The following is a 21,931-nucleotide window of genomic DNA, read 5'->3' as shown; positions in this document are numbered from 1 at the left end:
ATATTTTTGAAAAATAGAAGTATTTTTTTTGGTAAGAGTTCTGCATCTCCAGGTAAGTGCTAGTCTTTACGTTGCTTTAAGCCCAGTGGGTTTGTGAAGCTTATTGCCTGAAGCTTGGAATGTGCTTCTCGTCTCACTAAGGAATGCAGAGATAGTCATGGGTATTACTTTACATTTTCAGTTGATATAAAACTTCATTTGAAATCCAGCATTAAATATGGGTCAGACAACAGGATGTGCAGCATGTTCCTTTCTTTCTGTCTGTCTCAACTGTCAAGAGAGATGGGAGAAACTGCTGGTCCAGCTAGTATGAAAGTTCATATTGAATACGGACTATCTGCATGTTACTAAAAAGGCATGAATATGGAGGTGAAAAGTCTTACATGTCATTAATGTGAGATCCCAAGTGACCTTCTGTCAGAGATTTATGGGCAAAATATTAGTAAAACTGTAGAAATTTCAATGGCAAAACTTTGCTGCCTCAGTTTAGGAGGAAAAAACTAACAGGCACCTGCTTCTGAATGAAAATCAGACCATGAAAAATGATATCTCATGTTACATAATGCTGAAGTTTTGGATCTTACCAATGCTTGAGCCAGGATTAAAATTTTTCCCATGACCTTCTTTTGTATACACAGTCTTCCTGTCCAGCAGTAATTACAGAACTAGAACAATTATGTAAATGCATCTTGTCCATTTGAGGAGTTTCTGCAAAGCAAAATGTATAATTCTTTTAAAAGTACATTCCCCCAATTGTTTCATGCAACTGATATTTTAAAGAATATTTTCTGTTCTTTACTTGTACCTGAAAAATGCTGTGTTTGAGATAATGTGTAATCCCCTTAGCACTACTTTAAATGGTAGAGGAGTCTCTCTCTTTCCCGGAGTCGTCTGCAGTTTTGATTATGGCATCATTAGTCCTCTAAGTATTCTACTCATGCTGTGCCAGTAAATTGAATGTCTTTGTTTCAGACACTTGGCACACCAGCATGAAACCTAGATCCCAGATTCTCAGAACTATGCTACAAATATTGTTTTTGAAACTATTTAAAGGCAAGCATTTCTTTGCAAGTTTTGGTCATCAGTCTACAGTGCCTTTTTAATGACTCTTGACAGCAAATCTCTATAATGTTGGTTTTGCCAATCATGCGTTACGTGAAAGCCAACTTAAGAATCCAGCTAATATGCTTTGACTACTGCATTCAGGCTTGAATCTCAAAACTACTTAAGCAGTTTTAATTGTTTTGATTTTGTTTTGTTTTAGTAGAGTGAGATTTCTGAATCATTTTGTAATCTTCGGAGTTTTTCACTCCAGGATACAGCTTATATATATATTTACACGAATAATTACACGAATTTACTATACTAATTTATTTTACACTGCAGTTGTACCTCTTTCAGGAGGTTGACAGCTGCAGTCTCAGCAGTGTGTTTTCCACCTATAAGGTTTGAATGAGGAGGAGAATCTTTCAACAGTCACGTTTAGGAGCAAATTGCCCCTGTACTGGGGGGTCTGTCTGCTGCATTCAATGTGTCTTGTGTCTTCCATAACCTTCTTCAGTAAATAAATGTCAGGGTTTGAGTAAGGTGAACGTGAAATTATTCGTGGAGAGGGTGGGGAGGCACTGGAACAGGTTGCCCAGAGAAGCTGTGGATGCCCCATCCCTGGAAGTGTCCAAGGCCAGGCTGGATGAGGCTTGGAGCAACCTGGTCTCGTGGAAGGTGTCCCTGCCCATGGCAGGGGGGTTGGAACTGGATGGGCTTTAAGGTCCCTTCCAACCCTAACCATTTTATGGTGTCAGACTGTTCTCAAAGGTCCATGGTGATAGGACAGGAAGCCACAGACCTCACAACAGGGGAAAACCTGATTAGGTGCAAGAGAAAAAGAGTAAAAAATGTGCAGCTGTAACTTTAGAAATTCATTTTGACAAGTTTCTGGATCACAAGTTTAACTGTGGTTATCTACAATTATGGTATGATTCTTTCTGTGAGCAGTGGGGGTGCTTCATCTCTTACTGTCTTTAAAACAGTCTGACAATAGTTGTAGGAAAAAAATTGTTCCCAAGAAGCTTAAATTTCTGGCAGAGACACTTGCCTACTTTGTTTTTGACTGTCATTGCTCAGAAACTGGTGTACATATACAAAGAACGTACGTAGAATTTACATATATGACATATCTCTCTGTGGGAAAACAATCTGAAAAAACCATGATAATTTGTCTGTCCTCTTAATGGAGTCATGTTGTTGCCTGGTTGCTGATGTTGTCTGAACAGCGGTTAAGAAATGATACAGTATAGATTTTCATAATGCCATATTAATTCTGTTTTCTGCCATTTACCTTTTTTTGAGTGTTCTTTTAGTACTTCTCTATCCATCAGCTAGCTATTTTTCCCTTTTAAGATTTTGCTGTTGAAGGAAACATGGTCTGATCATTGGCTATGAGCAGTGTATCTTTTTCTTGCTAGGTCATTCCGGCCTGATTTTGTCCTTGTTCGACAACATTCATTCAGCATGGCAGAAAACGAAGATTTCCGTAACTTGATTATTGGAATGCAGTACGCAGGCATCCCCAGCGTCAACTCCCTAGAGTCAATCTATAACTTCTGTGACAAGCCGTGGGTGGTAAGTGATGAACCGAGAAGTTCTTTGGAGCAAAACCAGTTGGTGACCCTTTTTGTTGTTGTTGTTTGCTTGTTTAGTTCCCGTTCATGAATATTGAGTATCAAACTGCAAAGTTACTTAGCAGAGCAGTGAAGCCACAGTGAAAGCAATACAAAGTAAACTAAGATATTTAAATAGCTTTTTCAAAGAGCCAGTGTAGGCAGCGTGGAGAGAGAAAGAAAAAAATATTTGTAGTACAAATAATGAAATAAGTGAGGGGACTAACGGAAAGCCTATCCACTGCTAACATACTTCCTCAAGTGAGGAAAGTGTGTTTATTCACAATTTGTCTGGGAAAAGCAAACTGAGAATATTTTTCATATTTGTGGTTTTGAACATAATTTAAACAGACTTTTAGCCGGTGTTCTCCTCATGCCTGTGAAATTTTTGAGGCTGGGCTTTAGCAAGGAAATCTGAAGCTATTAGTGTCCTCATTTGAAAGCTCTTTTCATAATCCTGTGCATATGGATTATGCACAGCAGTTAGGCTTTTCAGTTACACCTAGAGCAATGAGGTACACCGGAGAATCACTCGTATTTCCTGGTTCTAGCAAAGAAGCCAGTTCAGGTTTTCATTACATGCTTTGTAGTGATGGAGGTAGGATTTGGTGATCTCTTTGGTTCATAGCCGACTAAACTTCAGTAGCAATGAGTTAAAATGTGATGGTGTAAAAGATGATTATCAATGGTGCAGTCACTCTTAATAGAGGTATTCACTTGCCCAAGACCTAATGAAACTTTAAAGAATACCACTTGTTACAAACAGCCAAAGCTTCATAACTTTTTCCGCTGATTTCTGGGTAAGTAAATAACAGTTGTCTGTATTTTTCATACCGAAGGAAAGTTTCACATTCATACTTTCTATTGTCTTGAAGATACTTATTTTTTTCACACTAACTATGAAAATCCCTCCAAAAATTGTCAGCAGGTTTTAAATATAGACCTCTTTCAGCCAATTTTATCATACTGTTGTGTTGCAGTAATCTACAGTAGGGAATAAATAATTGATAGAGCATTTATAACTTCTCTAAGTACATATCATACATTGCTGAATCCATTATGTTAATACATCACATTTTGTATGCTGTATGGCATTTCTTCAGGCCTTGATTCACTGTATGCAATAAAGCTGGGTGATGAAGCAATAACAGTAGCATTTATATGCTGTAATGATGCAATAAAAAGTAAATGAATAATTTCTCCTTGTAATATTCTTCTGGTGGCATTAGTGTCATGGCTGTTCCTGCACCAAACCAATAAAGATATCTCTTCCTTACAACTGGCCTTGTTGCACATAGAATATCTCTGCTGATTTGTTCATGTTTATAATAATGAGTAGGAATAACTGGGAGTTGTAGGAATATTTATTAACTGGAAGACAAGGCAAAAGCAAATACAAGGTAATACATGTAAAATAATTAGCACGTTCTTCATCTTTTTTGGTGTCATTGTTCTATACAGCATACCTCACAGACAAATAATATAGTTGTAGGCTCATAAGGGCTTACTTGGTTTAGAGTTATAATAATTTTTTAATAGTCTTAGAATCACAGAATCACAGAATGGTTTGGGTTGGAAGGGACCTTAAAGATCATCCAGTTCCAACCCCCCTGCCATGGGCAGGGACACCTTCCACTAGACCAGGGTGCTCAAAGCCTCATCCAGCCTGGCCTTGGACACTTCCAGGGACGGGGCATCCACAACATCTCTGGGCAACCTGTTCCAGTGCCTCACCACCCTCTCTGGGAAGAATTTCTTCCTGATATCTAATCTAAACCTCCCCACTTTCAATTTGTACCCGTTACCCCTTGTCCTATCACTACAGGCTCTTGTAAAAAGTCCTCTCCCAGTACCCTTGTAGGCCTCCTTCAGATACTGGAAAACTGCAATGAGGTCTCCTCGGAACCTTCTCTTCTCCAGGCTGAACAAGCCCAGTTCTCGCAGCCTTTCATCATAGGAGAGGTGCTCCAGCCCTCTGAGCATCTTCGTGGCCTCCTCTGGACTCGCTCCAAGTGGTCAATATCCTTCTGATGCTGAGGGCTCCACAGCTGGACGCAGCACTCCAGGTGGGGTCTCACCAGAGCAGAGTAGAGGGGCAGAATCACCTTGTCTTGTATTATGGCAGAACCTATTTAAGGTGTGACATAACAGTTCATGATGAAATGGCTGTCTTCTGAATTGCTATGTCTGTATCTTTGCTTTTTGCAAAAATTCCCTCTTTGGCGGAGATTTCTGTAGTTTGTCTCAGCCTAGGTATGACATGAAAATATTTTTAAGCTGATCTTCTTTTATTTTAACATTTGAACATTTTCTTTGAGACTTTTCTACTTAGCCAGTTTTACATCCGACAACCAAGTATGTTTTGTTTTAAATACTCAAATTAGCACAGCCTCAGCAAGACACCATTTCACATCTCTTGGGTATTTGCTCTCAGAAATAATTATTCTAGAGACATTTTAAAGTGTCAAGCAGGTCACGTGCTTCGAACTAGCATCTTTCATGTTTTTTCTGTAGTTCTCTGAAGTGGTTTTCTTCAAGGTGCATAATAGAGAGAGCAGGGCCTGAACGTGCGCCCCCACTGCGAGCCCATGGGCAGTGAGGCTGAGCAGTTAACGTTCACGTGTTGCACACGTGATTGTGCTTTGCTCCACCAATGGCCTCCATTCTGTCTTTTAATGACCTATGACCATGACCGAAGCCTGCAAATGTGTGCTTGGTTCCCATTCAGAATATGTGGTGGCACTGGACGTGACTGGGATCCTACTTAGGAATGCAGGCTTTTAATTTGAGCACAAAAACAGTGTCTGTACAAATACGAGGGAGCTTGTTTGGGATTTTAACTTGGAACATCCTGACTTCTGTTCTTTGTGGCAGTGGGAGATGTAGAGACAACCATGGTAATCCCAGAGCATCGTGGAATCTTCATCAGACTTAGGAAGGGTAAACACTGCAAGAAGTCGTGCAAACCTCTTTCAACCCCAGCCCAGAATACACTCTGAGGGTAAAAATCCATTGATCTTTTGAGTCAGCCAACTTCATGGGCGTTCAAATAATGCAGCAGAATCCAGGGACTGTTGGTTTTGCTAATATTATCTTTTAGCTTGTTCGATTGCCCCTAATACATACGTGTGAACTCCCTGCTGCAGGCTGTAGGCTAGTTTTGGGTGCCTTAGGGTGCACTCCTCAATCCCTTGCTGCATGCTAGCCTTAAGCATAGAAACCATACTGTGCTCCTAGATGTTCTTTCGACCAGTGAATCAAGCAGTTAAGATGTTAAGATGACACATATTTAAGCTGAACTGATGCAAACTTAATTAAATTGTAACTAGATAAAAAACTAGCAGAATTATTCTGCAAGTTCCTTGTTCAGAAACTAGCTCAACATTTACAGCACTGATTAAAGGCATAGAACCACCTGCCAGTCTCATCTCTTATATACCAAACTTTGTGATTTGGTGAAACTGAAGTTCTACATTTGCAATGAAGACCATTTTCTAATTTAAATTCCTATCTTTTTCATCATGGCTTATATTCAGATTATATTTTATATTACTTGTAGCCTTAACATCCATGTGAAAGGAAAAGTAGTTTCCACTTCACACACCTATGTATCTTTTTATCAGGTGCATCCTACTGTCTGGATGAATCCCAGAAGGCATATTCCGCAGTCGTGAGTGTCCGTGTCAGTTTTGCAGCAGTGCACGGAAGCAAGCCTGCGCTTAGAGTTACCATCGATTACACCTTCTTCTTCATAGCATGGACTGGGTGTCTTTCTGGACAACTCCTTTGTAAAACGTGGATGACCTGATACTTTTATGAAAAATATTTCTATAAAAATTGCATATTCAAAAGCCTTATGAAAAATTAGAAATCAGACCTCTAGATAAAGCCATAAGTAACAATCTTTATTAAATGATGAGAAATAGGTTGAGTTTCTTGCAGGTATAAATTCGAGTGGCAGAAGTGAATTGCACTTCCTGTAACAGCAGGAAAGAAGAGAGTGTCCAATGGAATAGGCCTTGAAGGGATGAAAAATTGTTGAATTAGTTATGAGCAATTGATCTTACTTACATCAGTGTACAATCAGGAGTAGTGTGGAATTGCTAGGAGAGGAAGTCAGGGAAGTTAAAATGAGAGTTAAAATCCAACATACAAGGTCTTTGTTAAATAACTGTTCTTCAGAGTATCAGGTCTTTGCCTTTTTGGAACAGACAGCTCCAAATGCCCAGCATCTCTTCAACCCTGAGGACAGACTCATACCCTGCATTAGAAGCTGAAGCACCTGCCTTTAATTTTTCAGCAGAACTCTCTTCGCACTGTCTGTGGACGCACATGGGTTTCCAGCTCTTTGCCAGTCGACAGCAGATTTGTATTTGATCTGAGAGGTGTATCACTGAAAGATGGGGGTGTGGCGGGAAGGTTGGCAGGATCATACTAAAACCATTTCTGAAAACAAGCCTCAAAGTTTGTGTTTTCTAGTGTCAGGACACGCACAGTTCCTTTGAATGCGTGTCAGAAGTTCAAAGTACCCTTTGAAAAGTTAGGGTGCTAGCAACCATGGCAAAGAAAATACTGGAATGAATGTGTGTGGTGAGATGTTTGCATACTGAAATATGTTAATGATTTGGGTTTGTTACAGTGCTGTTATTTCACTTCTGTGATAATAGTTACCACCTACCTCATAAAAAATTCATGATCCTGGCTTGTGAGGTGGATTTCAGCGAAATGCTGCTAAGAATGTCAGACAGCTGCTTTCCTAGGGGGAAAGCATGGCTTTTATACATCACGACCAAGTTCTTCGTTAGTGGGTGCATGCAGAGCTGCGGAGGAGCCGTTTTAGGGCTCATACCCTCTCACCACGTTGCAGTGTTTCTGTGCATCGTCGTGTTGCAAAGTAATAGTCTTGTGCATGACATCCCATTCAAAAAGATAAAAGATTTACCCGGTTTCTTTTACAGTTACATGGAGTTAAGGTGAGGCAAAAATCCACACTTGCCTTGTTGGGTCTGTGATCCACCTTATACTCAGGGCTAACGGTGTGCAGAACCTGTTGTAACGCCGTTATGAAAGTTTTATAATAGTAAAGAGAAAAAAGGAAAAGCATAATGAATTACCCAGAGTTATGATTTGATATTATTTACATAACACTCTAGATATTTTATTGTCTCAGGTTTCCTTTGGAAAATGTCATTCCAGAGATGAGACAGACATACCTTAACTGAGGCTTCTGAGATTGGATGTGATCTTTCCGATAGTGCACAGTGTAGATAAGCAAAGTAAGTAGTTGTGCAGGCTGGAAGTCACTGGAAAATGTGATGACAATGACAGTGCTTGCAGTAATAGATAAAATCTCATGGTTATGAATCAGGCTGGGGAAATAATATTAAAAAAACTCCATGATTTTCCAGTGTATTGGGTTGAATTAAGAAAAAGAGTCTTCTGCAAAAGGATGCATGCAAGACATACTTCCTATGAAGATTTATGTGGAATTTGCATGCTGAGGGGTTTGTATCAACAGAACCCTCCTCTTGACTTTAGCTTCAGTTGCAAATATTGGTGATAGGGCTACAGCCTTGGGATAACACAGACTATTAGCTCTTCACCCACGCTGTGTCTCGCAGACTGCCAAGGAGGGGAGTTGCGGTGGGTTAACTGGTAAGCGTGCTGGACGTGCGGACTCGGGGTTACTTCTCCGGGACTGCAAGGTTCAACGCCCATGGCTGCTATAGTTCGAACACCGCATTAAGCCTGGACTGTGACGTACTAACTTCATGCTGGATTAGCTGGATTGGCACTTCTGCGTTCAGATAGCGCTAAACATTTCAACACTGCGGAGATTAGAGAATTGCTGCAATTGTGTAGACCAAGTGGATATGGTTGAAGAGGGGGAAAATTCTCCCAAAACTAGTCCCAAGTCTGTGATAGCAGCTCTGGTTCCTTTAACGCAGAGGGAAAACAGCAGCATCTGTAGCCGATGGCAAATCTCTTCTGTTAGCGTGCCTTGGGAGGCTCCGTAACTGTGCTTGGTACAGAAGGCTTCAAGGCTCTGCTGATACAGTAATTACACATCTGCTCTGGTGAAGGAGATGGCACAACCTACAACATAATAATGGGTCTACAAAAAACATTTGCGAGCACTGGGACCTTAATTAGCGGTTGCCGTGCTGGTGGAAGAGTCTGTATTTAGCTTGAAATACTGACTTGACGTAACCATGGAGGGGTTGTAGAATGCCCGCTGTAGTGTGTCAAGCTGCTGCACGGTTGTAGCAGCTTGTGAAGCGACCTCTGTCCCTGCGTGGGTGGGAAAGCTGGGTGCTGAGCAGGCTTGGCCTCAGGTGAAGTGAACTCTGTTGGCACCACGGCAAACTGCTACGTCAGTCAGTAATGTGGGAAATAAAGGGAAAACCAGGAACTGTGTTCCAGTCATAACCTGGCAGAGTGGAACTGAGATCCAGAAGACAGACATATCTGTATTATTTTGAAGACAGGTGGTGCTGGCATTTTTTACAGAGAGCTCCAGATGTCAACCTGTCATGGTCTGAGGAATCTTGAGAAGATGGCTGGGACTTTGCTTCATTGTAGGAATTTATTCTTATTGAGGGGTTTAAATGTGAGAGAAGTGCCGTAGGACACTTTGTTTTGCCAAGATTTATTTCTTTGCTCATCTGCAGTCATTCTGAGGAAGGGCTGGTTATGGCTTTTCCTTCTGTCAGACTTGGTAGTGTTGTAAATCTCCCAGTTCTTGTTTGTTTCTTTTCCTGCAGTCTGTGAGCAGACAGCCAAATACGTCTCTGCAAGTTTGTTGACATTTTTCTTTTTTGCTCCTTTTGCCAAGCTTACGTAATTCTGTGCCTTCATGTGTTGGATTTTGCTTTGCCTTTCTTTTGCAGATGATTTTCTACTTATCTATCTTCATCTCTGTACTCTTACTGACCACTTCATTTCTCTATTCTTCCCTTGCTTTCTTTGCAAGGTCTGTTTAACTGCCCTTTCGTGCTTTCTGATGTTATTATACTACTGTCCCCACCTTGTTTTTCCCTCCTTCATGTGTTAGAAGTCGTGCTCTTGTGTTTTTCCCCCCTTCAAGCTATACTTGATTAGTCTGGAGCAACAGACTGGGGCACTGGCAGCAATCCTGTAGGCACTGCAGGGAAGAGCATATGAAAGCAATGAGCTCTGTTCATTCCAGCTTTCTGTTGCCACAGATTATTGATGCTGTGCTAATAGGCAGACACAACCACACAGATGAGTTTCAGTGTTGTGTCCAAATATCTTCTGGAGAACGAATAACAAATAAAATGCATGTGTGCAGAAGAAGTCTTGAAAACCTATTCACGGTAAATCTATGAGGCCTTTTGGTACTATTCCATGTCTGGTTTAGAGAGAGAAATTACAAATTTCTTACTGAATATTTGTTGCACTATAAGAAAATTCTGCGCTCGTTACCAGAAATAGGATTTGTGCAGTCGTGCTGAACAGTGGGCTAGAATTTGGCTGGTTTTTGCACTTCGCCGTGTGCCAGAGGGCATCTTACTGAAGGTCAAGGCTAAAGAATGCATACCTGCAATCTGGCTTCAACTCAGGCAGGGAAGACATTTTAAGGACATTCAAATTTAATGTCTGTTAACATTATAAATCTTAGAAATGTTAAGACCTGTATTTTAGTCAGTAGCTGTAGCTTTATGTGTTTTATTAGATGAAACCTGGAGCCACCACTGAACTTTCTTGTTTCAACCATTCTGGCAAGATCGATCCACTTGACAGATGATGACGGGGACACTGGGCAGCCAGAGCCCACCCAAACAGGTTGTTTAATGGCCTTTTCTTACCTCTGTGCTTTGGGAAGCTACTGTAGCAAGAGCTGGTCCTTATTTCCCTTCGGGACTGGGAGCCAGGTGCTGCCCATCTTTCTCAAGCAGTCAAGAGTCGCTTTTGTAGGGACTGGCCGCAGTCGCATGTGGGGGTGAAGTTGGAACAGCCTCATGGGATAACGTGTGGCAATCTCTGTAACAAATTCAGTTTGCCTATTTGAAAATATTTACATGAATAGGACAAGGTCTTTCTAAAACCAGTTTTGTGGCTTTTATTGAAGAGTTTTGGATTTACAGCCATAGAGAAGGCAGACGTTGGTGTACCTCTAGGGCAAGCAGAGAACAACAAACTGTCCACATGTACTATTCCTCCAGCACTGATCTGAGCAGAACTTTCTTAAGCATAAAAAACCTGTAGTTTAATTCTCTGTCAGCTGGTGAAGATTTTGGCCTCTTTGCCCAGCCTGCCAGTAAAGCAAAACATGTTGATGGATTTGTAGTGCAAGAGCTGAAAGTAAATTCACAGAACTGTGTCAGAAGGAAGGTGAAAACATTTTAAGCTTTTGGTTAAAAGACAATTTACTAGCAAGTGTTAACATTAAAATAGAGCAAAGTTCATAAATAATTACTCATTTAAATGCGTAACAAAGAAATCTAAATACACTAAACCTAGCAGTTTGCACCTCTTCATACAGCTATTTTGTTTGATCTATTTTTGCAATAGAAGGGGAATATTACAGTCTTGCTGAATGATTTTGCTTTTGTAAAATATGTAAGGTCACTTGACATTCCTTGAGGAAAGCAGACAATCTTAAATAATTAATATATCTCAGTGGGGTGATGATTTGTTTTCTGTTTCATACAGCAAGTAATTCTTACAGCTCTATATTCATCAAGCTTTGCTTAATCTACAAAATACTTTATCTATAAAGTGAGTGTGTGTATATATATATATTTGCTTTGTCCAGCATTTATGGCCATGAGGCCAATGTAATGCAAAAGTAGACTCAGATTTTTGGTTTTTACTGCATTCTTAAATTTTGTGCTAGGTTGTTGTCACTTTGCCCTGTTCTTCTCCGCACTGAAGAGCAGCAGTGGGACTTCCATTGCACTGAACATTTCTAGTGGCAGAAAATTGAAACAGACCTTTAGCTATTTCTTAGCTTCTACTGAAAGAAACCATATTTAAATAAAGGCTATAAGATTAATCTGAAAAATAAGACTGTAAAAGCGTGTTTCATATCCTTTTTATTATCTTAATTAAAAGGGAAACCATGTATTATATTCTCCATTATCTTACCTAAGAAGATTTTTTTTTTCTAGCCAAAATCTAGGCAGAGACTAGATCTGCTTCTTTTATGACCGTATGACCACAGTGACTCAGTGATGAGGAGAGTCTGAGGGCTAGACTCCCCTTCCTGAAAAAGGAATTTGTCACCCATCCAGGAAAGTACCTCCCATTGTGTTGGCTGCCCCATCGCAATCCCCACTCCTTCCTGTCCCCTCTCTCCCCCTACACCAGTATTGTTCTCCCACATTATCTCCAAAACTCCCACCAGTGCTGCTGGTGCTGTCTGATTTCCTTGCTGTCACTCCTTTATGTTCAGCTTCTGTTCTTAGCTCCAGTTCACGTGCAATGGGGATGCAAAGTGTACCGGTCTTTCTTTCTTCTACGAGGTGTAGTAACTGATGTCCCTATTCTGTGAAGTACCTTCTGTAGTTTATGGTACAGTTTAAAATGCTATGAAGTATTGCACTGCTTGGGTGCTGGCCACCTCAGAGATGTCCCCTGAGTTTCTGTGCTGGGCTTCATGGAGAGGATGCTGGCTGGTCTTGTCTGGGGAACGGCCTTCTGCCAATGAGCTTTGCCAGTAGATCATTTGAGAAAAAAGTTTTTCAGATTTCCTTATCTTGCCTAAAAGAGGGAAGCATCTTGGGACAGGAAAGTCCATGTAAGTAATAAGCCCAGTTTGACTGAGTTTGAATTCTGTGGGCAAAGTTGTAGGTGCACATGATTGTGTCTGTGTACAATTCACAAGAAAGAAAATAAAATGTATTTTAACTATATGATTAGCTTTAAAACGGGATTTACTTCTTATTTCAGTGGTTAAGTACATAAATCATGCTTTGTTTCTGAAGGGAACTTCAAACAGACACCTGAACCAAATGTCATTAACTGCAAGACTCCTAAGCAATAAATATGGGAGGGCTGGATCTGCCAAACCCAGTTTGCATTAAAATCGAGATCTTCTCCTCCACTGTGAAGTTTCACTGAATACAGTATTTTTATAAAAACTTTCTATTTTAACTGGAAAGCCTCAGGATCTCAGTATCTCTAAAAACACCCACAAACCAATAACATCTCTTTTTTATTGTAGTGAGCCCCAAACCTTTCTGAGAAGTGCTTAAGCACATGTCCGTGTCCCATTAAAATAAACAGGTGCACAAATGTTTCCTTGAACGGGACACTGAACTCGGTGTTCCCATAATAGTGGAATAAACTGCACATTCTCATTGCTGCCAAGTGCACCCAAGAAGTCCTCATAGCTTTTATTTGAATGACTCAGCTCCATAACCTTTTTTCCTCACTGTAACTTTTCATTCTGAAATAAAAAGTTCCAGAAAACTGCTTGATCTAGGCCTCATGGTACTAATTTTCACTAATTCTTTTCTAACAAACATGTCTTGATCTGTTTATGCTCATAGCTATTTTCCCTTCATTTTAATCCCTATGTCTTCCTTAAATCTCACTTTCCTCACTGTTTACACATTTTGTCACCGCCTCTTTCATTGGCCAAGGTGTTTCTCATTGCCAGATGCCTTGCTTCCCAACTTTGCAAGCCAAGTGAAAATGTTTTTATGCCTCTGACTATGGTCCTCTTCTGGGGTTTTTGTTTGGTTGGGTTGGTTTTTTAAATCTTGTTTTTCTAAAAAATTTCAGAAAACTTTTTTCCCCTCCCATGGGTTCCCTCTCGTAATTTGTAAGTAGGAGTTCTGCATGCAGTTCTGAGGGCATGAGCGTTTAATTTAAGGCTTTTTTTTTTAGCCTGTAGAAATTCTTAATGGTTTGCATATCTCAGCAGATGTAATTCTGGTGTGAAAATATTCCGGTAATTAATTACAGCAGTGACTAGCGATTGGAGAGATGTGCCTCTCGGAGGCCATACAGGCTGCAGTACTGATGCTGCAGGGGAGGTGCAGAAGCCAAAGAAATGCCTTTGGAAATTCTGGGTCACATGGAGCAGAGACAGCGCAATGGTTCTGGGAAGGGTCGGCACAGTCCGGGCAGGCTTGGTAGCGCCGTCTCAACAGATGCAGACAAGTACCCCAGAGGGTAAGGAGAGAGCTGGAGATGAAGGAGGTGAGGAAATATCTGCTGCAGTCAAAGGTGGAAGGAAGAGACGCTGCTAGTGCCAGAGGGACTTGAACATAAAATGCAGTGGGGGATTGCAGCTCTGCTCGGTGAGGCAGGGATCACCCCCATGTTCTCCTGTGAGGCTGGGCTGCAAAAGGGTTAGGAAACAACTTGTCTGTGTTACAAAACTACTGCTCGAATTACGATGCAGCGTCCATGTAAGTTATCTTTCCATTCATAATCCAACTGTGCTGTCTTTGGCTTTGCATCGTAATAATGGAAAACTGCTGGAGGAACATCAAGTTCTTCTGTCAGTTCCCATCTCTTCTGTGTTCTGTTAGTGTGCCCAAACTGATTTGTAGGCGATGTTTCATTGTTCAGTTGCCATGTCAAACTTTGAATTGACTATGAAAGTTTGAATACTTTCATTAAGTTGTCTGTCGGCTCCTGCTGACAGAAAGAGCTACGTAAGCTACGGTCAGCAGTCTGTTCCCCTTGATTCTCATATTAGGTGTCAAATAGCAAATCAAACGTGTATGTGCTCAGCCTTCTGGAAAAGTATTTAATGTTTACTAAATAGAAGAAACGCAGGCCAGTCACAACACAGAAGGAATATTTTGAAGAGCATATGAACAGTAACACAGATACTTCCCAGGTAATAGTAATTTAAAAAAAAAATATAAAACCCCAGAAACAGAAATAGAGAAACTGTATTTAAAGTACAGCCCTAGTGAAACATCTTGGTTAAAGTAAATTGACTCCCACAGAGTACGTGTCAAACGTACCCTCCAGCCTCTGCCACACCGTTGCTTCATTTCTTCTCCCTCTGCGGGGTCTGCAATGCTGTGTCTCAGTCTGTTGGTCACGGAGGACCCCTGATATGATTGTGCCAATGGTTCTTAGTCTGTGCTTTTGAACATCGCTTAGAAGGCAATCACATTTTTTCTGGAATCACCAGCCACATTTCTGAGCCTCAGCTTAAAACTGGGCATTTCAACCTAAAAACAGACTTCAGGATATTTTTCACAGTGCTATCCAAAGGGGATAAAAAAGTCAATGTGTCGTCTTCTTTGTTGGTTTCCTATAATAGAAATGTAACAGTAACCAGCCTATAATGTACAGCAGCTCATCTTTCAGCTTCATAACCTACAGACCCTACAAGGCCTCTGCAAGTTGTTCAGAGGCGCTTCCTTTGTGTACTGAAAGGGAAAGTGCAGTTGTTCAGGCCCCATCCGTGCTCACATTTACTGATACACACATTCAGGCAGAATTTCCTCTAGTGTGCATTTCACAGAGGGATACTAGGAACCTGTAAAGCATTTCCATGGAAAGCTGTCTTGCACCAGTTCTGAGTCTTACAAGGAATGATTGAAGTGCACAGTAGGATGAAACTTTTACTCTGTCTAAAGTTCTCATCAGCATAACAATCTGATCTTTAAACTGTTTTGTATCATCTGCCTTTAAGTAATACATCTCCAAAGAAAGCTGGCAGCAATACTGAATGTCGACCTCGTATTAGAAATTTTCTTTTAGTAATTTCACCCACCAATACCAGTACCTTTGGTAAAAGGCATATTTGTATATGGATGCCCAGAAGCAAACTGGCATTGCATTACATTTCTTCACTCTGTAGGTTTGCCCATATCTTAGAGCAGTCAAAGATAGGTTAAATCTCAGCTAAAAGCATCTTTTTTTTAAATGACAAGTTTTCCCGTTTCTCCAGTCTTGGAGAATGCCAACTGATCTGCCAGAGAATGTTGTGATCGCTGTAGTTGTTACCGTGATGGCTGTTGGAGTTCTGCTGTCAGTAGAAGCAAGCCGTGCCTTGTGAAGAGCACGGATAATGAACACTCACAGTAGGGGAACGTCTCTGGCAGAAAGGTTTTACAATACACAGCTCAGTGGCTCTTCCCTGAGAGGGAACAACTGTACAGGCAAATGTGAAGTAGCTGCTTGCATGGAAGTCTTATTCAGCATAGCAGGAAACTCTCCCCTGGGATGGACAATGATACATATCCTTCAGTCTGCCGAGAGGGGTTAGAAGTTTTCTGGAATTAAAGGTAACACAAAGCACCACCTGGAGTAATTAATTCTAAATATCATATCTAATTATCTTAGAGGAAAAAGTTTGTGCAGTTTGTTCAGGAAAAAATCCGAGCATTTCAGGGATGATGTGCACGTAATGAAGCACATTTTAACTCATCTAAAGGGATAAGCAAAGTCATTATTCAAATCTTTATGAAGTTGGCAAAGTGACTTTTTTATACCTGTGCGCTGCTTGATTACGGTGTATTCTGTGCAGGCAAATTCTCAGTGTTCCATTCTTAGTGTAATGAAACCCCATAAAGCTTTTATGTGAAATCAAAGGGAGTAACTGTCTTTTTTGCCTAAGTATTTCTTCTTATCTGTATCATACTTTGTTGGGGAGGAGACAAATGCAGCTGGTGCCCTCCTATTCTTTTATAGAGGAACAGTAGGCCAAGATGTGAAAGCATGTAGTCCCTAGTTGAAAAGAGGAGAGCTGACATTATAAAGAATAGTACAAAATCCCACTATTTTCCTGAATAATCTGAAAACCATAAATGCATGTACCTGAGAATACCTCTCTTCGAGCTGAAAATGAGCTACAGTATTTGAAAATGAGAAGTAAATTTGGCTACTTAAAGCAAGAGCTAAAAAAGCTTATTTCTTGGGGTTTTTTCTTAAGATGTTGAAAATTTGAAATAATAAGCTCTATGAGGTGGGGTTTTTTTTAGGTAATTGTTAAAATTTCCCAAGGTTTTTGGCATCCATATAAAATACTTTATTTAAATACAGAGTGCCTCTCTATTTCATGAACCTTCCATACCTGAAAACATTCAGCATTTAATTAGATAATAATTGACTAGTTTATCATCTGAAAAGATGATTCTCCTTCCCAGATAAGAATTTGAGAAACTTTACTGTGATTTGAAGATGTACTATAAGGTCGTATTAGCTAGCCCAGTGAACCAAAACATTTTCAAAATTCTAATCAAAGCAAAGCATTAATATGGTCATCTCTCTTTTTTTTAATAAGACCTAAAAAAAGTTCTATCAAACCTGTTGGTGTAGTTTCCAGCAGACCTGTCCTGGCGTGGATAGAAAGGCAGTGTGGTTCAGCCTATTTCTAAGCTATGTATAGCTTCCAAACTGTCCAGATACAACAGGGTTTTCAGAGGTGGTCTTTCGCTTCACTGTGTATAACATGTTTCTTTGTTTCTGCTGCTCAAAAGGAAAATATAAAAAGGTAAAGTCTAGATCACACTTAAAAATTGATAGGAGCTTGTTAAAAGATAAATTAAATTCTTTTTCATAAATTGTCTAGTGGGAATCAAGAATAATAAGAAGTATTTATAGAAATTTAAGGAGGTACAATTAGAATGCCAACATTTTATGTGAATTGGGGTTGAATTTATCAAGTTGCCTTTTTGGGGGAGAAAAGTTTGACCAGTAATTCCTAAGCTTGTAGAGACACAGGTGGAGCAGTGTCCCAGTAGGGACAAAGGATAAATATTCCCCTGGCTGGGAGAAATCTGAGTTATTTCTCAGATAACTCAGGATTATTCTGCCTCAGGAAATGTAAACCTACTTCTCCTACATGCTAGTTGATTGCTTAATTACAAGATTAGAGGGTACTTTGAGTGATAGACATGTATTGTCTGTGGTTGACACGATTTTATTTTAAGCAAACAAACATTAGCTGGTATTAATCCGAATTATAGTAGTGTCAGTTTCTCGCTGTGATGCTTGCTGTCAGTGAAAATGGAAAAGAAAATAAGGCAATAATCACAGGAAATACAATCATATGATTTTGCTTAAAGGTTTTTGCTTAACGATAGATAAATTTATTTTAACATAACAAGTGTTTGTGGCAAAAAAATCATGTATTTAATAGGCAGGAGTCTGTTATGAAATTTTAATTTGGATCTTGGCTAAGAACAGAAACAAATAGCAAGTTGTCAGGAATCCTATTCACAAACCACCTTATTTTGGTAGCTGTGATAATATTTCCTTTCCTCGAAGTCTGTTTTTTACAGCACACTATCCGACTAGAATTTCTTAAGCTTTTGGTGAAACCTACTCATCATTAAGGTATTTTCCACTGGACTTCCAAGTTTAAATATACATTTTACCAAACCTAAGTAAATACCACTAAATTAAATACATTTTCCATGCCAGCTGGAAATGCGATGCAAAGCTTTCATAATTTTTTTTCCCTTTAGGCAGTTTTGACTATCCCTGCGCCCTAAATGGCATTAACAGAGTAGGTATTTGATCAAACTGCATTATGGACAGAGTTCTATTGTTCTTTCCTTTTTTCTGTTTGTAACCAGCAAACCCCACTATTCAAACTGTTGTGCTAAGTTGTTTATGTCTGATGTTGGCATAATGACAATTAAACACATCAGAGGCATGTACAAGCCCGAGCTTTGGAGTCTTGAAACAATAGTGGTCTTCTGACTGCCAAAGTCATCCTGCTCCCTAGAAACCTCACTAGCTAAGCCGCGATTTCAGGAGTGATTTAGTTTTTGAACTGTTACAGCAAAAGAGCTGATCTGTTCACTAAAGAGAAAGAATAGCCCCAAAATACATTTCTGTTTATTAAAGAATTATTTGTCTTTTTGTGTTTAAATGTTGTTTTGCTTCCTGTGTTAAATTACTACAGTCTAGCATAGGGGTAGACTGGATGTGTCGGAGAAAGGGCCCAAAAATAAAACATTAATAAAAATGGCAATAACATGTAACTGTTTAAATTATCATCGTCTTCGTTGGTCGGCCATTCTTCCACTGCCTCTGTGTGGCTGTGGTACATGGCTAGAGCCTAGGAAATTAAAATTCTCTTGTTGGTTCTTCACCTGACTTGTTACATATGATATAGCTATTGCTTTTCCCTGTTTTCCAGTTTTGCAGAATTGCTTTTCAATGTCAGTGAGGTGCCAGGGGCTAAATTAATGTGAAATATGTCTGCTCTTTAGATTAAAGGTGGTAGAAAATACAAAATTATAATGATTTTATTATCACAAAATCAGCACAAAATATATGGGCTCTGAGATACCTGAAAACTTGTATTTCAATGTATTTCATTTGCTGTACCTGTGAAAGCTTAACTCTTAAAGGAATTTTTCTTTGTTGCTCTGTATATAAAATTATAGCTTGGGTGGATTATAAAGGTGAGCATGTGAGAAAGAGAGCAGAAGTGGGTAATGTGCATGTGTATTTGCTGAGTTTATGAAAGACAAGGAGCAAAATGACAGTATGAGATCATTTTGGTACAACGTGCTTTCTCTCCTCAGCTTTTTCTTTTGTTTTGCTTTATTTTACAGTTTGCCCAGCTGGTGTCTGTCTACAAAACTTTGGGTCCAGAGAAGTTCCCTTTAATTGAGCAAACATTCTATCCAAATCACAAGGAAATGGTATGTGCAAATACTGGTACTCAATTTGTGATGTCTCTGTAAAACAGGAGCAGTAAACACACGATTCATTTCCCCCATTTACTGTCTGTTTTAAAAGTAATTTTGGAAGCTTTCAGAGGGCTAAGGCTGGGTGACCACTTGAAAGCATTGTGATGGTTAACTGGAAGATTTTCAGATGGGAAGGTAGTCATTTTTCAGCTAAATAGCTTCAGATCTGAAAGAGATTAAATGCTCATAAAGAGACAGAACAACTATTAAAGTGCAAGAATTACTTTTATGGTTCGTTTTCCACCTAGTCCTTTATGATACGGTCAGAGTGTCTGTTATGATGCACAAGGCTGTGTGCCTGTCAGCACAGAACTTTGAACTCATCTAAAATCAGGGCAGTTATGACTTGTGATCTTTATGTACCTGGGCTGATGTTGATTCCCCGTCCTTTACAGGCATACATGCATTCATAAAAATAATACATAACGACCTTTACTCATGACCTGTCTTATGCTGCAGACATTTGGTTTTTTCCTTTCATATGGTTTCTAAACAGAAATTCTTCCCTGAGTATATTTTGCTAGAGGAAATACTTTCAGCACTAAGAGAAACTGGAGGGAGGCTATTTGCTCATTGAGTAGGCCGGCATAGAAGCATCAATTATTTTTAGAATCTAATCTGCTCAGCGGATGTCACAGAGCTGTGATTGAAGTACCATTGCAAGGTCATGATAAATACGTTTGTTACTGTTTATCACAGAATCACAGAATGGTTTGGGTTGGAAGGGACCTTAAAGACCATCTAGTTCCAACCCCCCTGCCATGGGCAGGGACACCTTCCACTAGACCAGGTTGCTCCAAGCCTCATCCAGCCTGGCCTTGGACCCTTCCAGGGATGGGGCATCCACAGCTTCTCTGGGCAACCTGTCCCAGGGCCTCCCCGCCCTCTCCAGGAAGAATTTCTTCCTGATATCTAATCTAAACCTCCCCAATTTCAATTCAAAGGGGTTTATGTAAGGTCCCCAAACTGTAATTGCCATGTGTCTGTCTTGAGACTCTGGCTAGCACTTTGTTATGGCAGGTGGCATCTAAGATAAGCCTCATGGGCAGCAGTTGACTGAGATTCCTTCTGAAGTTGTCTTTCCCCCTCATCTGTCTCATCTTTGGGTAACAAACACAGTATGGTGCAGCTCGGCCGTAATTATTGATGTATTGCAAGAGGGGCAGGATGGCTCTTCATACTGCATTGCCAGTTCTCTCTGGTTCCTTAGGGCTAGTAACTCACAGATGTTTCCACTTCTTCTGTTACATATGACACTTCTGAAAAGAGCTTTCTCCACAGTTACATGTTTAGTAAATTTGCTACGCTGAGGTTTTGTAGAGCCAAAGAACAATGTTACTGGTGTGGAGCAGCAGATCTAAATGTTCTCCCAAACAGTCGAATCTTTTCAGAATGGAATGCTGTAATGATGGATTTGTCAGGAAAATATACAACTTTATAGAATTTCTCTCTATATTTTTTTATGCAATGGAAGTGCATCCCCCTTGGGGATTCGTTCGGAACAGGTGGAAAAGCAGAACCACATCTCATGTTTTGCAATATGCTTTTATAAATGGTAGTGAGTTTTATATCCCTCTATTTTCCTGAGAACGTCCAAGATTAAAGCTGGTTTATAATTTCCTGCGTGCAATTTATGGTTCTTTCTTCATCAGTTTATCAGCTATTATTGAGGCTCCCCAGGGAAGCAGTCATGGCACCTAAGCCTGTCCAGAGTTCAAGGGGTATCTAGATGATGCTCTTAGTCATATGGTTTAGTTTTAGGTAGTTCTACAAGGAGCAGGGATTTGGACTCGATCATCCTTATGGGTCCCTTCCAACTCGACATACTTTATGATTTTATTGAAAATGCAGACCTTTTAATGCTTTGCTAAATAGCAGTGCATAGAAACGAAGAAAATATCCTATGATTCTGGGACAAGAATAGATGTGTTGGCTTTTAATTTTTACGTATTATGATCCTGTAGAAGGTCTACCGGTTCAGTTGCAAATTGCTGTCTCGAACAACTGGCTGAATTCAAATTCACTAACAGAACGCGAAGAAGGAAGTGTGTGTATGTGCTTGTAAGGCATATTTTGCTTAAGAGTGTAAAATACTTGAGTAGTTTTTTCCCCCCCTTTGTTCCTCTACATTGCTCATTAATGTCTGAACCGATAAGTTATTTGGGTTTTGTTTGAACTTTTGAATGTTAATGTTCTCCACAGCTGAGTCATTTTTTACATATTTATACATAATGAATGTTAATCTAGAGAAGAGGAGGACATTTCAGCATTGCATTGCCATTCATGGTTTAGAGGTGCTGTAATAACTGATGCTGAGGAAGTTCATTTGTGTGTGTTTTCCTTCTGAAGAAATTATTTGGAACTTTGTGGCTTGAAAATTTATTAGGCAACATGGCACAAGATGACATTTTATTAAAATTTCTAGAATGAGTTGTAAGATGATCTGAACATCAGGGTGTTCTAGGTGGTGAGTTGAAATCATATCATGCTATTTGAATTTTGTTGGATTTTTTAAACAATTAATAGCTAGCCTCATTTGCATTTGCATTAACAGAATTTGGTATTTGCAGTTAAATATAAATTTTGTAGTTCCTCTTGGGTTCGTAATTTCCCTTCTTATTC

At 39.8% G+C, this 21,931-nt stretch overlaps 1 protein-coding gene across 1 annotated transcript in view; it reads left to right on the top strand.

The window, feature by feature from the left end:
* Window positions 1-2,446: 2,446 nt before the first annotated feature.
* SYN3 (synapsin III) overlaps window positions 2,447-21,931 on the top strand; it is a gene marked incomplete at its 5' end in the record, with an annotated part of 89,636 nt that continues 70,151 nt past the window's right edge. The window contains 2 exons of the mRNA XM_010160622.1: window positions 2,447-2,622; window positions 19,172-19,261. Coding sequence (XP_010158924.1) covers window positions 2,447-2,622; window positions 19,172-19,261 — 266 coding nt within the window. The remainder of the gene's footprint in view (window positions 2,623-19,171; window positions 19,262-21,931) is intronic.

The sequence above is a fragment of the Eurypyga helias genome, unplaced genomic scaffold (genome assembly GCF_000690775.1).
Source record: "Eurypyga helias isolate BGI_N326 unplaced genomic scaffold, ASM69077v1 scaffold7311, whole genome shotgun sequence".
Lineage (NCBI taxonomy): Eukaryota > Metazoa > Chordata > Aves > Eurypygiformes > Eurypygidae > Eurypyga > Eurypyga helias.
This window is presented reverse-complemented; position numbering and strand designations above follow the sequence as displayed.